This window comes from Delphinapterus leucas, chromosome 3 (genome assembly GCF_059928025.1).
Source record: "Delphinapterus leucas isolate spDelLeu-1000000601 "Yukka" chromosome 3, BTC_Dleu_Yukka2, whole genome shotgun sequence".
Taxonomy (NCBI): Eukaryota; Metazoa; Chordata; class Mammalia; order Artiodactyla; family Monodontidae; genus Delphinapterus; species Delphinapterus leucas.
Window position 1 is genome coordinate 85,367,070 of NC_143131.1, and position 16,415 is coordinate 85,383,484.

The 16,415-nt window shown below is 38.0% G+C and overlaps 1 protein-coding gene across 1 annotated transcript in view; it reads right to left on the reverse strand.

Moving 5' to 3' along the window:
- The window catches only part of LOC149749600 (uncharacterized), a 98,452-nt gene extending 83,330 nt beyond the window's left edge, over positions 1–15,122 (reverse strand). The window contains exons 1-2 of the mRNA XM_089908411.1: positions 12,138–15,122; positions 6,293–6,484 (exon numbers count right to left, since the gene is read on the reverse strand). Coding sequence (XP_089764537.1) covers positions 6,293–6,484; positions 12,138–14,331 — 2,386 coding nt within the window. The 5' untranslated portion in view covers positions 14,332–15,122. The remainder of the gene's footprint in view (positions 1–6,292; positions 6,485–12,137) is intronic.
- Positions 15,123–16,415: the final 1,293 nt, after the last annotated feature.

The window sequence follows — 16,415 nt, forward strand, 5'->3', positions numbered from 1 at the left end:
ATAGCAGTGTGTACATGACATGTACACAGAATGAGCTCTTAAATAGGCTCAGTATGACAGAAGCTGCATGTGCACTTCTTTGCTCTTGAAAAATTTAAATACTTCCTTTTTGGGACTTGAGAATCAAAAAGATAAAATACTCAGCTCACTCTCAGGTGTCTTTAGACATTCTCATATCTCTTTCATTCTACTGTATTACTTGACGGTAAGAAAAAAGTGGTATCTAATGAAGTGAGACCCTGTTTGGACATTTCCAGAGAGAGACCGGGTCAGCTATGAATGATCCAACCAGAGGCAGTGAGTTGTATTGTTCAAGAGGGTGGATTCCTGGTCAGAAGGCCTGGTTTGAAACCCAGCTCCGCCACTATTTATAGCAAAGTGACATTGGGCAAGTCACTTATTCTCTCCGTGATGCAGATTCCCCACTTGGTAAAGTCAGGATGAAAGTACAGCACTTAACTAATTTATATTGTAAAGACTGACATAGCAAGCACAATGTAATTGTTAGCTCTTATTATTAGAAATGGAAGTTCTTTTATTGTGTAAATACAGTTCCATAAAAATTCTCATTGCTGAATGAAATAAGGGAGGTGCTATCAAGTATCCTCACACAATTAGACCCAAATTCTTGCCACATCTGTTTGTAATACAGGAACCATTCGAGATTATAAATATCAGAGCTCCATTTTGCGGACCCGTCTGACTTCCGTTTACAGCCTTCAAGTTATTTACCTGGTGTGCCTTAGTCTGCATTCCCCACAGCCTAGATGGATTGATCAACTGTGTCCACAGACATAAATATGTCATTCCTAATGTCTTTTCCAGTTATTATGTAGGAAGTCAGAGTTGAGTGAGATTAACAGACTGAGAAACACCAGCTGTAATGATGCTCGATAAAGCTGTCAGATTTGAATTCATGGATTAGTAGCATATCCTGACTCTATAAATGAGATAAAATTTAAACCATACATTAAACAATACTAGTTCCAGCAGCTCTTAGTGAATTGCAGTCTCTACTGAAAAGTTTCTGAGGAAATACAATATGCCTTCTGAGTGTCTTTGCCTTGGATAAACTGAAAAATAAAATGGCAGTTCAATTCCCTCATGTCTAATCTGAAACAAATTGTTAGTATAAGTTTTCATTCAAAACAGAATTCACCCCAAAGGAAACAATCATTGTTTTGATTAAAATGACTATGTTATTTTGGCTTGAATTTGAATTTGTATAAGTTATACAGCTGATTCCTATGTTGTTTCAAGTGGGTACTGGTAAATGTTTAACAAGTGACTCTCCAAAAGGGATAAAAAACAAGCCCTGATTTGTAGTGTTTGCCAGTTTCCATTGAACAGATACTCCCATCATGGCCAATTTCAAGCTACCAAACTGATGTTACTGAATTGCAGTGTTAAGGGAAAAAAAGTGCACAGTTGGCTATCATGAACCACTGTGAGTTGATTCCAACACACCTGTAATTGTTCCTTTTTCTGCAGAGGAGACATGAACATGAAAGAGCATTGGTAGTAGAGAATTTGTCCATAAAACAAAGGATTTCAAGTTGTTTGCTGTGCAGTATGAAATAGAAGCCCTTTTATGTAAGGGACTTGAGCATCCAGGGATTTGTTATCCATAGGGGTGGAGTCCTGGAAACAATCCCTTGTGGATTCAGAGGGCCAATTATATTGCTTTTGTGTGGGTATATTCTTTGGGGGACCTGGAAGAGTAGGGCCAATGGCAATTGTATCTGATTTACATGCATAACACAAGATTTATATTCTTAGGTGAAAAGGAAGAAAATTTTCAAAGACTGCAAGTTAATCAAACAAAAGGCCAAGGAAAACATGAATGACAGTTCAAGAATATTGCTGTCTAGGAAATCCAGTTTGGGGAAATCCACCTTAGTGAAATTTTGTCTGTTTATTTACCTTAAGACTAGGGAAGATTCGAGTACGCTGAGAACAAAACCTCTTTTTTTTTTTTTTTTTTTTTTTTTTTTGCGTTACGTGGGCCTCTCACTGTTGTGGCCTCTCCCATTGCGGAGCACAGGCTCCGGACGCGCAGGCTCAGCGGCCATGGCTCACGGGCCCAGCCGCTCTGCGGCATGTGGGATCTTCCCGGACCGGGGCACGAACCCATGTCCCCTGCATCGGCAGGCGGACTCTCAACCACTGCGCCACCAGGAAAGCCCCAAAACCTCTATTCTTTATTACAGCTTGGACACTGAGGACCAAAACCATCTACTCCCACACATCTTACTGTCTAAATTACATGACCTTATTTCACATTATCAACACATTTTACACTCCAGAAGACTCTTGACCAGGCAAATACCTTTATCGTTCATTACAGGAACTTCTGTCCGCACCATCAGGTCTTCAACAGAATGCACCAATAGATAGTTTGTTTCCTTAGTCTCTTTGAAACACTCAAAATCCTCACCTTGCCATTTCCCCAAGTCCTAATCTTTTAAATCACGATGCTTACCCGCTTCCAATCAAGCCCTCACATTGAAAGACCTGCCTTAAATCAAATTTCTAATTCTCTGTAAAATCGGACTTTGCCTTTCCCCCTCTGAGGCACTACCAAACCTCTGTCAAGGGGGTATATCCCCCCTTATCTCTGTAAGCAATGGACAGCTCTCTCTTATCAATATGTAATGTAGGTGATATTTGATCATTGCTATAATGTGAGAACAGAGCACTGGTATGTCATAAGGTTGTGGCATGAAATAGGTGACACACTCAAATGAGTAATTTGAGGAAAGTTTAATAAAAACACTATCTACAAACTGTGGACAGAACTTAAGGAAATCAGGTGTGATAGACCAGTCCATCTAAGACTAAAACAGTAAGGGAGGAAGCAGGTACCAGTTACCAGACCCCAGAGCCATAGAAGGCAGTGTGGAGAGGACTGCTTTATAGGAGTGTGACTTTAAGGACACAAGCAGCGTTTGGTACACCACAGGGAGGGATCTGGGGCAATAATACCAGAATCTCACTCTCCCCCCAGGCTTCTGCTGATCTTCCCTACTGGCCAAACCCATAGGAAGCCAGGGGGCAAATACACTCCTTGATATAGTCCATAGTGGTGAGACTCCTGGGGCAGACAGTAAGGTGGAGAAGGGTGCAAAAGGAAGCTAGAGGGGCAAATGGAAGCTATTCGCAGACATGGATTCAAGATAGTGGAGTAAGCACAGACCCTGTATCCCATTTTGATAGGAATGCTAGAAAACATGTTTTTGGATAGGTCTTAATCCCCACAAGGTCTTTTATTTTATGAACACTATGATAAATTCAATTGCACTTATGTAGAAACAGGGGTTGCAGCTGAAGTTTTCTGCATAATGGAGAGAGGTATTTCAAAGTCCACAGGAAAATTAGGAAGGAAATAGAGAATGTGTGTGTGCCTATAGTACAGTAACTGTTTTAAGATCTATAGATATGTTTGGAAGAAAGAAGGGAATTCTCAGTACTAGCTAATAACTGGGAAAAAACTGAAATCCAGAATCAAACTATAAGCCATGGAATGAAATCACAGCAGAGGATGTATGTGAGAGGTGTTGTTTTTGTGTTTTTTTTGTTTTCCTGTTGAAATATATTTGCCATATAACACTGTGTAAATTTCAGGTGTACACATATTAATTTGATACATTTCTACGTTATGATTGCCATTGTAGTGACAATTAGCACCTCTAGCACATTAACATAATGATCCTTTCTTTTTAGTGGTTGGAATAATTAAGTTCTAGTCTCCGAGCAAATTTGATGATTATAATGCAATATTATTATCTATATTCACTATACTGTGCATTTTACCTCTAAGATTTATTCACTACTCTTTGCAAGTTTGTTCCCTTAAACAACATCTATCCTACCAACTAGAGGGAGTAGACACTGATCAAGAGACAAGAACAAAACTCTCAGGACAGAATGGAACATTTACATTGTATTCTTCACTGTTCACATGAATGTAAGAACACCGTGGTGGGATAACACAGTAGCGTTTAATTATTTAAATTACTTATAATTTTGCCACACATTTATAGCTACATTCAATCTCTAACCTGTGCCAGCTGTCTAACTCACTCTGGGTAAGTTATACCACTGTCTTCCTGAACTGTACTTGGGTCATTCCGGGAGCTTGTCCATAGGACATAACCTAGGACACTCACACGCTCACTATTGTCTCTATCATAGAGACACCGTTCTCTGCGTCACAACTCTTTTGGGTTCCTGGACCTAATTCCAACGTATGTGTGTGCATGGGGGGGGCGGTGGTTTCCCCACATCAACAAGAAGCAATTCTTAGAAACCGCATGGGTGTACTACAGTTCAACTCAATTCTGACACTACCTACCAAATACAAAGGTTAAGCGTTCAGTCTTAAAAGACTACCTCCCCCACCCCTCCACCCCCCACTTTAGCTGCCAATCTCAAATCCAGCTTGTTACCTGTACTTCTGACCCACCAGCTGGGTTCCAACGACCTCCATGTTAATTAATATTTTAGAGCAGCTCACATAACTCCGAGAAGCATTTTACTTACTAGATCACCAGTTTATTATTAAAGGATACTCAACTCAGAAAGAGCCAGATGGATGACATGCATAGGGCAAAGTATGGTATGGAAAGGAAATGGTATGGAGTTCCATGCCCTCTCTGGTTGTGCCACTCCCCCAAATCTCCACATGTTTACCAACCCAGAAGCTCTCTGAACCCCATCCTTTCAAGATTTTTGCAGAGGCTTCATTACATAGGCATGATTGATTAAATCTTTAGCTGTTGGCAATTGTTTCAACGTCCAGGCCCTCTCCCTCTCCAGATTGGGGCTGGGAAGATGGGGGTGATGCTAAAAATTCCAACCCTCTAATCATGTGGTTGGTTCCCTTGGCAACCAGCCCCACCCTGGGTTACCTAGAGGCTGGATCCCTGGTTGGGGAACTAAGATCCCACATGCCATGCAGTGTGGCCAAAATAAATTAAAAAGAAAAATTTTTTAATGTGGTATTCATTAGTGGCCCCCCTTCAATTTTTAAACCCGTATTTCCTTCAGTTAAATTTCCTCATTGATGACTTATTTACTTTCCTTTCTTAGTTTGCCATTGATTGTGGGACTGAGATGTAGGGATTCAGAAGAGGCCTCCCCAAGATGCGCCAGTTCGGCATGTGGATTTCTTTCAGCTAAAGGCAGTGGAACCCTCTGAGCTCAAGAGAATACTGCCCCTCCCTTAACTACCTAGAAGAAATTAAACTGGGGATTTTTCCCAGAGAAAAAGCTATTGCCAGAGATAAGTTTTATCTAAGTGGCCCCCTCTTTATGGCAGGGCAAACATCTAATTACCAAACCTCTGCTCTTCTTATCATCCCATGAATGACCCTCCTGTCCTTGAAAGCCCCAGGCACCTATCCCATTTCTTAGCTCAGGATGGCATATATACCTCATTTTATATTTCCACCTTTTTTTTTTAAGTTTTTTGGCTGCACTGAGAGGCATGCGGTTCTTAGTTCCCTGACCAGGGATCAAACCCACACCCCCTACATTGGAAGGGTGGAGTCTTAACCACTGGACCACCAGGGAAGTCCCTTACATTTCTGTCTTTGAATCTCTCAAAGAGATTCAAAGACATCTCTGACCCCCAAGTATGCGTGGTCTCTGACCCTCTCATGTATGTGGGGTTCCCACACCTATGAAATTAAGTTTGATTTTCTCCTGTTAATTTGTCTCATGTCAATTTAATTCTTACGCCAGCCAAAAGAACATAGAAGGGTTGAGGAAGGTCTTTTTCCTCCTTGACAGAAGTATGATGCTGATTTAATAACATCTTTTCAATAGCAAGAGAAAAAGCGCTATCTCACTAAAGTACACATCTACTTAAAGACACTTTCTCATTTCAGAAATGTTAAAACAAGAAAAAAAATTGTTTCTTATCAAACATATTAATCTTTTTGCACTACAGGTATTTTTGTAAGCCAACTCAGATTCTTTGAAACAGGACACACATTTCATTCAGTAAAGAACCTGTATTTAGTTATTCCAGTTTCTGAAGAGGACAGTAGTCTTAGTAGGCAGTTGTGTGTTTTGAAGGAGGTAATTTACCAAGTTTGGATTCCTTAGTGTGTAATAAAGAGTTGATTATTCTAAAAATATCTTTCATGTGAAAGCACATAATTACCACATTGCCATGGTCAAGCAACAGGGTTTATATTCTGAAGATAAGAGGGAGGGGATCTGGTTAAGCTTCAGTAGGTTGTTGCCTTTGCTCTGGTTTTGGAAAAGAAGGCATTCGTCTACTCACTGGATCCTTCAGTGATGTTGCTGGCAAACGAACTTCTTCCAGCTGAGCTGCATCTTTTACCATCTCTGAATTGCTCCCTCCTCCTGGCCCACTGGTCTACTGCTTCTTCCTGTGAACCATCACTGGCCCTTGTACCTTTTGGTGCCATTTCCTGGGATAACTTTTGGTGGCTGTTTATTTCCAAATTCCAATCTAGATTAAACCACATTAAGTATGAAAGTGAGACAGCATTTCAAGATAGAACTTCAAATATTCCAGTCTTTGACCACAGAACACTAGAACTAGAATGATTTCATTCAACTCCTTCATGATTCACTTTCTAAATTTGTATTACTCAAAAAGAAGAAGAAAAAGAAGAAGGAGAAGAAGGAGAAGGAGAAGGAGAAGGAGGAGGGGGAGGGGAGGGGAAGGGGGAGAAGAAGAAGAAAGAGCTGTATAGATTGAAAATAGACATATAGGAAAGGGGGGAATCACCATGCATTTCCCCAGTTGGATTCAATTCAGTAGATATTCCTTAGGCACCAGAAGTATGCCTGATACATTGTATTAGTCTATTAGTTGTTTTGGAGGATCACAGTGCAGATAAATTGTTAGTTATGTCCACTGAAAGTTCAATAAGACAAGATATGATTACCTGAATTAGTTAAATTACAGTCTTTGAAAACAAGTTTACTATTGAACTCAAGTCCTTTATGGTTTGACCTCTAATCATCACAAGACTACAAATTTCATGATACTTTTCTTGCTGCATGTGTTGGCTCAAAATGAAGAAAAGGAAAAAAAAAAAGCCAAATTACATGAAGGCTTTGATAATTTTATATTTGAATAAATAACAACTTGAAATACTTTATATACTTCCAAACTGCTGGTTTCTGTCATCACAAGCTATGAGGCTGTATATTAGAAGTAAGAAAATTTCAGATAAACTAATTGCAATACAAGCGAACTTTAAGAAAATAATTGTCAAAGTGAAAAAAATAAAACCTCAAATAGCAGAGTACGTAATACCTAGAAAATAATTTAATAGGCTAGAATTGGTTAGGAGTTTTCTTGCTTTCACTTTTTGATACTATACAAAAGGCAAGCAACATCAATTAAAAAGAAACTGGATTTTAACCTTTATTTTTATTCTATTCCCAAGAGCAAATGAATTTTTAAAATTTGGTCTTTGTAAATTAAAAACGAATTTATCAGTGTCAAAATTTTTTCTCAGAACTATTTAAATAATAAATGGGATATATCCATGAATAAATTATCTTCTTTATTTTTATAGATAGTTATTACTAATCCATTTACCTAACAATTTAAACTTCACTTGGCAGGGCCAAAGATATGGGAAGGGAGGAATCATTATTCAATTCCTCTTATTTTCCATAATTTTGATGTTGACTCCTACCTCCTCTCTAGGGCTTAAGAGGGTGACAGAAAAATGACATTCATTCTATAATATTTACTGTTCTTTTCTATACTAATATGTAGGTATGCATGTGTATGTGTGTGTGTGTGTGTGTGTGTATATATATATATATGTATATATAAACTAATTTCTACTGTGTCGGTTACTAGGACTACAGCTATGAACAAGATGACTTTTTTGTCCTCTGGAATTTTACAGAGTGGTGAAACTTTTAAAAATGCTACAGAGCTGGCCTCTAACCATTTTCTTCAATGCTCACTCTAGTTCCACTATTTGTTGAGATTGGGAGTCCAGGCTGACTCTGAAGGCACCCATGAGAAGGAGAATTTTCTAATGTCAAATTTTTACATTTAAAGCAATTCTTTTCTGAAATTGCTGGGGAAAAAAAGAAGTCTTATGAATCTAGGAAAGTGTGTGTAATGGAAATATGATTCTGTGACATTGTGAGAAAAGTTTTCCTTTAGAATATTAAATACTGAAATGAGGAGAATATGTGCCCTACAGTATGTTTTAAAGTGTGATTTGAGAACCACTGTAATGTGCACTGAGAGCAAAGCATCACTCCCATTGTCCTGCTTGGTATTTGTAGAATCTCAGGTTTGCAAAAATATACAAGGTAATTTTTTCCAACCACCCTCTATATGCTTAAAACAGTTCTACAGGATTTCTACCAAGGAGTCATTCAATCTAAGCTCGAACACTTCCCAGACTCAAATTTACTACCTGAATCAGCATAATCCTTGAATACTTCAAGCTGATAGAGAGTTTTTACATGGCGAATTTAACTTATGTCTCGGTAACCTTTGTTCACATGTAAGCCTCTCCCTCATTCCATGACTACCCAATAGAGGTTTATTGAGCCTTTCTAGGAATCCGACAATTTGCTTGGTGCTGAAATGAAGACACTCAAGGATCTTGAAGGACTCTGTTAAAATACATACTGTCCCTTTGTAGGGACAGTATGTTAATACATCAAAAAACACACTAACGTTTTATCAAACGTGAGTATGAAAGTAGAAAGCTACCACCATGAAAGCCAGAAGGAGGCCTGGGAAATGAGTTATAGACCAAGGAGGGGAAGATGCAGATCTGGGTGGAGCCCTGCTGGAAGAAAGCTGGGGCATTGCAGCTGGACCCTGGACCCTGGACTTGCTCATCTACTGAGAAACACTGAAATGGCTGTAAGTGTGGAAAGTTTCCAATTTCGTAAGAAGTCAGCTTGTTGGAAATTATCCCAAGAGTTGTATTCTTCTATAAGAAAAAGAATAACTGTTTTATGTATCTTTTTATCCCTAGTGTTTGGTGTAGATCTTAGGACTACGAACTTTGTCAGAGCTACAATCCTGTACACCTTTTGCCTTGGTGTGGGCTTTCAGAATCACTCCTTCCTTAGTTAGGGGCACAGGGAAATAAAATATCTCACACATTACATGTAAGTTTTGTATCATGTTACATATACAGGGCTGTTTAATTATAAATATTTCTCTGCCATGTAAAGTATCATTTAATCCTTCTCATTATCTGTCATTCTCTCAGAGTAGCCTAGGTTTGATTTCCTCATTAAAATGTTTTACCACAGAGAATTTCTGGTCCTTTGGCAGAGATCTTAAAGATACATTTCAGGCAATTTACAGCGGAAGAACTGAGGCCCTGATAAACCTCTTTACCTAAGAATGTGCAGACCAGAACCCAGAATTTAGTCTTAAGAGGTTCAGACTGGTATGCTTTCCTTTATACCACTGGCTCTTTAACTCCTGTCACATGCCAATCCCTACCACCTCTGGTTTATCTAGTTCAGAGGTGGTAGATTGTTTAGCCTGTACTGTGTCTTAAATGTCATATAATCTAGACTTTCATACAGATAAAACCGCCACATCTCCAGCACGCTTGAAAAACTAGAAGGCCTGTCTATACAGGCAGGGCCTGAACTCTCATTCCCTCAGGACTGCGTTCCCTCTAGTCCACCAACACTCCATTATTTCTCACATGCAGCCTGCTTTACTCATTTATATTACCTGCCTGGACCCTCTAGATTGTGACCTCTAATCTAGTTAATTCCTAAAAGGAAGGAACTACATAAGTACAGCACTCATGTCAGGGATTCTTAATCTGAGGTACGTGGACAGACTTTGAGAATTTGGAGGATCCCTCTGCAAACAGAGGCATACTTTTGTGCCTATATTCAATATAAAATTTCTGGAGAAACAGTACAAAGATGCCCAAGCTCTTCAAAGCAATCTGTACCCTGAAAAATGACAAAATCCTAGCCTGAGATATCAATAGTATAATAACAATGGTATTGAATAAAGTATAAAAAAACTCATAGCTCTAGGAGAGTAAAATCCATGCAAATATTTATAGATTCAAATATCTTCTAATATAAACATTTTGATTTCTGAACTGTTTTCCTGTTTTTTTGTTTTTGTTTGTGAACATAGAGTTTTCCACAAAGAAACCTGATATAACTTCCCTGAACTCATTCTTCCATTCAACAAATATTCATTGAGTGCCTACTCTACAGGCAGGCACTGTTCAGGTGCTCTGAATACAGCAGTGATTAAAACAGAAAAAATACATGCCCTCACGACTACATTCTAGTGGGAGAAGACAGAATAAATAAACTAGTAAAATATACATCACATTAGCAGGTGAAGACGTTATGTGTAAAAGTAATTCATGGAAAAGGAATATAGTATGCCTAGGCTGGAATGGACAGAGCTCAGTTTGCAATTTTAAATTGAGTGGCCTGAGAAGGCCTCACTGAGATGGTACCACATGAGCAAAAATCTGAAGGAGTGTGAACCATGTGGACATTTGTGGGAAGAGCAGTCCAGGTAGTGGGAGTAGCCGAAGCAAAGGACTGATGTGGGCTCTTGCTTGGCAGGTTCCAGCAACTCAAGGAAGTCAATGTGGTAGGAACAGAGCGATCTGGGGGAAGAGGACCAAAGGGGCAAGAGAGAGAGTTGTAGGAACAGCCTTTTGATGAAACACAGTAACAGGGAATCGGTCATTGGAATTGTTCACCAAATGGGACAGTTTCAAAGTCTAATGAAGTATAATATCAGCTTCGGGAAGATTCTGACTTGAATTATTAATTTTCTTAAGGAAATGTGCCTTGCTGGGAGAGGCAGTCCAGGGGGGAGCATGTCCACGGGGGAAGAGTCAGCCTGGGAGGGATATTCATCCAGGTGAGCACACACCTACTCTGGAAGACACAGTGCTCTTATTGCAGGTCTGCCTCTTGCAGGCTTAAATAATTATGGACTGAAGCAAATGTAAGGATTACTGCCATTGATCCTGGTATCTAGGGGTATGTTGGAACTGGGAAGGAGTCACTATGACTAATGGATCCTTGCCTTAGGGTGTTCATATTAAGCAGGTGACTGCATAGCTTTTGTGTTGTTTTAGGGCATTTAATTCTCTATTAAGTAAATTTCATATTTCATGCCAATACTTCTGTGCTTCTGTGTTTTATTTCTACTTCTAAATTTTATTTTATTAAAAAATTAGGGATAGAATAACAACAAAGAAAAGATAGCTTCTTGACTAAATTTCACCATTCCAGGTATCATCTGTGGACCCATTAGGAATGTTACTGGCAGTTTGGAAGGAAGTTTTTACTTGTTCAGGGTGTATTTTAATATATAATGTAGAATAATGCTAACCTTAAATATAAAATATTTGGGGCTTATTGAAGAAAAACAAGAAGGGCCTTCTATGAAATGCCCCAAATGATATAATGTGGATTCTAGATTGAAAGCAGACAGGCAGTATTATGTACTTAGGAAGGAGCTTCTATCCTAGCCCTCTCCAGGTCTGGAGAGCTTCTGGGTTCTGTCAATGGTTTGAGAAGGGCCAACAAATCCACAAGGGAGGTCAGAGGTCTGCTTGAGGTCAGAGTCCCCATGGACGGATCAATCAGGATTAGCCATGGCTGTTTCTGTTTTTTGTCCTTTGCTTTAATTACTATTCCACATGGCCTCCTGAAACGTGTATGCCATGCTTCTGCAACAACACAGCAAGGTTTAAAAACACATTTTATCACAGACATATTCTTCCTATTCTTCTGAACATGCTTAGCTTGCAAGAAGGAAAGAAATGGCAGATTATTTAAGAGTGGCAAAAGGCTAACGTTTCCTACAAAATTGATTTGGCAATACATCAACCTTTTAAAGAGAAATTGATTTTTTTTTTTTTTACTTTATATTACACTGCAGCCTTGGTGATTTTGTTATGCACTATTTATGGGTGGGGTAGGTGATAATGGAAAGAAGCAGGCTGATATATGCTTGCCCGTATTCATCTAACTCTAAAATACTCAGCATATCTTCAGCAATAAAGAAAAAACCCCAAGCAATAAAAAAGACTTCCCAAAGCTCAAACATGTAAAAATAATGAAAGTTAAAGATTCTGTATAGTCCATTGTACCTTTCAAAGCTTTCTGCTTCTGAGGGGAGAACAACATGTCTACTTGGTGATAGTAAGTTTCCTTTGGGTCATTTTTATTTTCTTCAGAATTTGGCTTTGTCGATGCAATCCTTTGGCACTCTGCTGGCTCCTGTTTAAAACTGGTTAGTCCAAGGCTTTTTTCATCTTGATTACCATATTGGTCTGCATCACTGGTCAGTTTTTTCTCAGTAAGAAACAGATTATCTGTAGCACACACTGCACAGTTGAGCTCAGCACTGTCTGGAAAATTCTTTTGAAAACAAACTTCATCATGAGTCTTGTTTGATAGGTCTTCAAAATCTCTGTAGCATGCATTCTTTACCACAGGCATAATTATCTGGAATTTGTCTTTTTCAACGTTTTCCAGAGAGCTGGGTGACTCTTTAGGCTTTTTCATTCCCATGGGATAATTAGAATAAACCATGCCTTCTTTATCACTTTGAATAATTAATCTCTGGTCTAACTCATCAGTTATTAAGGTCATAACTGGTGTTTTTGTTTTGCTGAGGACTTCTGTGTCTGGATGACTTGCCTGGGACTCTGTCTGACCCCATTCTGCGGTGCTGTGGCTACTACTGTTGAGTGGGCTGCCCGCAGAGAGGCTGCCAGAGAATGCAGGGCTGAGAGTTGCACACTGTGTACTCTTCATTTCCAGTAGTCGCTGTACTTTCGTATGAGAGTCACTATGTAAAGTGGTTTTGTTAAAGTCTCTTTCAGTTATATCAGTAAGCCCTTCCTCATAGTCTTTCCAAAATTCAGCACAGTGATTAAAGGAAAATGTATCCCCAGGGGTTTCTTTAGGTTCTGAGTATCTGGTGGCCCAGTGTGATGGCCTGAAAGAAGTGGAAGACTTCAGAGCATTTTGAATAGAAGGGAAAGATAAAGAATTTGGGTTCTCATAGCAATCTGCAGGTGGAATTTTGCTGCCTTTGCAATAAATGTTGGATGCCTTTTCTCCTACAAGCTGCACACTCAGAGAAGATGAAGAACAAAATTCAGAGTCTTTGCCATCTTGAACTGGAAAGATGTCAGTAATGGTACCTGGCAAATAATTTATTCCTTCTGTACTGTGCTGTATATATGAGTCTGATGTGATATTTTCTGGTTTATCAAAGATGATTTTTCTCTCTCTATTCACGTCTTTGGGGTCCTCAAAAGGCATTTTACTTAAGCCTGTATTACTTAAACTTGTGGTCTTTAGGGTATCACGTGAAGTAGGAAGACTGTTTTTGAGAAGCATCTCAGCCTCGGAAAAATGTTTCTTTTTGGGGGTATTCTTACTAATTATAAAGTTCTTCTGCTGAAAGATGGCAGATTCTACCTCACAGTCATCTAAGACTGAAGGTGGTGTGTCAGGCTTCTTCTTCTTCTTCTCAGGGCTTGAGCACAGAGAAACCACAATTGTACCAAAATTCTCCTCCTTCTGGACAGCAAACACAACAGGAGGAGAGACATGAAAACAATCTGAACTCTGATGCTTGTTTTCAAGCTGCCACTTTTCAGGGTGCCTAATATTGGACAGTGCAGGAGACTTGGAACATTCTTTAGTTTTGTGATTGGAGGAGGTGTTTCTGTATTTAGCTATTTTTCTACTTCTTTTAGGATGAGTTATATTTATTAATATATTCTGTTTCTTACTCATGTATTTAACTTTAATTCCTTTTCCTACAATGCTTACTTTCAGTGAGGGGTTCTCAGTTCTGGCAATTTTTCCTTCAGATTTAGATGGTGCCTCAGGTTTTAGTTCTATTGATGTATTCTTGAATTTAGAACGGCAGCTTCTAGAAGTGTAGCATCTCTGAAAGTATCTGACAGAATAATGCTGGTGACATTTCGAACATCTCTTTTTTGTTGGAAACTGTATTCCTGTTTTACAGAAAAATCTATTCTTGATTTCTACTTGTACATTGATAGCCCCATTTTTCACTTCTGTAATAATTTTGCCTTTTGCTGGTTTAAAGGCTACTAATGTGTTTGGGAAATTCTGCAGTGTAATTTTTCCTGATAATGACTCTTCACAGTCATTAAACATGACCACTGGTAAGACTTTCTCTAGTTGATAAGAAATGGATGAAGGAGGATCATCATTTTCCTTCTCTCTAATTATTCTGCTGTCAGATGGAGGTTGTTTCTTATCCTTAGGGAGAAAGCGGGACTTCTGCTTTCTATTCATAGAAACGGATATATGCACATCTCCATTTTCCTTAGATTTCCCTAATGTCCCAGTCTGATGAAGCAAAGCTTCCGAGGTGTCTCCTTTGACTTCCTTTTCAAGACCTTTTATATTTTTTTGGCATGCTTGATTAGCAGGCTGAGGTTCACCTAAAGAAGAAGCAAAAAAAAAAGTTTTCTGTGTCCATTTAGAAAGCAGATGTTCCAAATTCTAGGATGAAATTCAATGCATATCCTTTGTATGTTTTTTGAGTAACATTTTTCATTCATTTCTAGTATGTCAAGGTATTTTCTACAAAAATTCATTTCTAATATCTCATTTTAACTCAATAATCTTAGAATGCAGAATATCACCTAGTTGTTTTAGGAAGTAAGAATCTAATTAAGTTTTACTCTAAAACAGAGACTTCTAAGACAGGTGAAATAAAAATTTCAGAGCAAATTTATGCAAATAAATTTTAAGAGACTTCTTGATAAAGAGCAAGTCGCCATGGTCAGGTATTTGGCCCAAGAACTGCCACCTTGTGACTCTTACTCCTCTGCTTTATAATGTTAGAATATTTCGCTTGAGAAATTTGTGAACCTGAGCATGAGGTACTAGATCTTGTGTAAAAAACAGTAGACAAAATACGAAGATCTCAAATTATGTTTTAAACAACATCTGAAAGAGAGAATTTCAAAAGGAAAAGAAAGAAGAATGAGCAACAAATAAATAATGATGTCATGGAAATCTATCAACCACGCGTCCACAAGGATACTTTTAATAAGCTGATTAAGCTAAAAATTGGAAAAGTATTGCTTACAATTATTTTAAATATCCTTAATTTAAATATGATTTTTATATAACATATTTTTAATAAAAATACTTATATAAATACTTATATAAAGAGTAAATAAATAAATTCTCTTCAATCAGAAAAAGGAAAACATCCTATCAAAATTTAGCTAGAGGTGGCATGGAAGTAAGGTGTGCAGAAAAGTAACTGCTGTTTCAGAACCAAATAAAGATTCATACGTTTAGGAATTATTACTTTCCAACTTGAGGAGAGATATACAGACTTCTGATTTGACCTATAGGTTCTCAAGCATACTGAAGTGCCTTGGAGAGTCTAACCATTCCCATTTGTCTCTCTTCTAGTCTGAGGAAATGGCTTTTCTTACAAGTCCCAAAACGGTTTCCAGTGGGCCTGGTTACAGTCTGAGAACTGTCATGTGGAAGTTGTGGGAGAAAAGACATGGAGACATGGCTCTCTAAAGCCCATTTACAGTGGTTGATAGACTGATAGGCTGCCTTCCAGAATTGTAGATTACAATTTATTCTTAAGATAACACCCTTCTGCCAAGAACAGTTCAGTTTACAGCCACTTTCAATTTTACAATTTTATAGCTTATAGCCTCCTTCAATGGACTATACTAACATTTCTACAAGTAGGAAGATAGATTTGAGACAGTTACATAATAATACACTGATAACAGATTCTAAGAATAGGGGTTTTAATAGCCTTTGTTTGAATATGTAAATATTTATATTTAAGTTTTTATTACTTGTAATTCATATAACTATTAATGCAGAAGTATATACATAATGACAATTGACCAGATTTCTAAATCATTTTATAATATCTATATGCATTTATCTTCCTACTTTTATAGATATTCCTGTGACAAAGAACAAAATACATAAGCCAGGTAGTTCATTTTATATGTACTTATAATACCAATGAATTGGACTTACATACTGTGGGATTCAAGATTTTCCATTTTTTATAGGCTTTTCTTCTTTTCTTCCTCATGTTGGGGAGCTGGGGGTCTTCAGTTTTCACTGTCCTTTGAAAGCAACAGATTTGAAATTATTTTCCACTCAGAATATAGGTTTAGTAAAATTACTAACAACTCATTTGCCAACTTGATAGCATAATATCATTCTCTGAATCATTTTATTATCATAATTATATTTTCCTTTCCTGTTTAATTCCACCCCAACTGTTTAGTGCATTATTAATATACTATGTGAACACTCTAACATATATTCTTTTCATATGTGTAGACATTTAGGATGCAAGTTATAAAGTCATATTCTGTTTA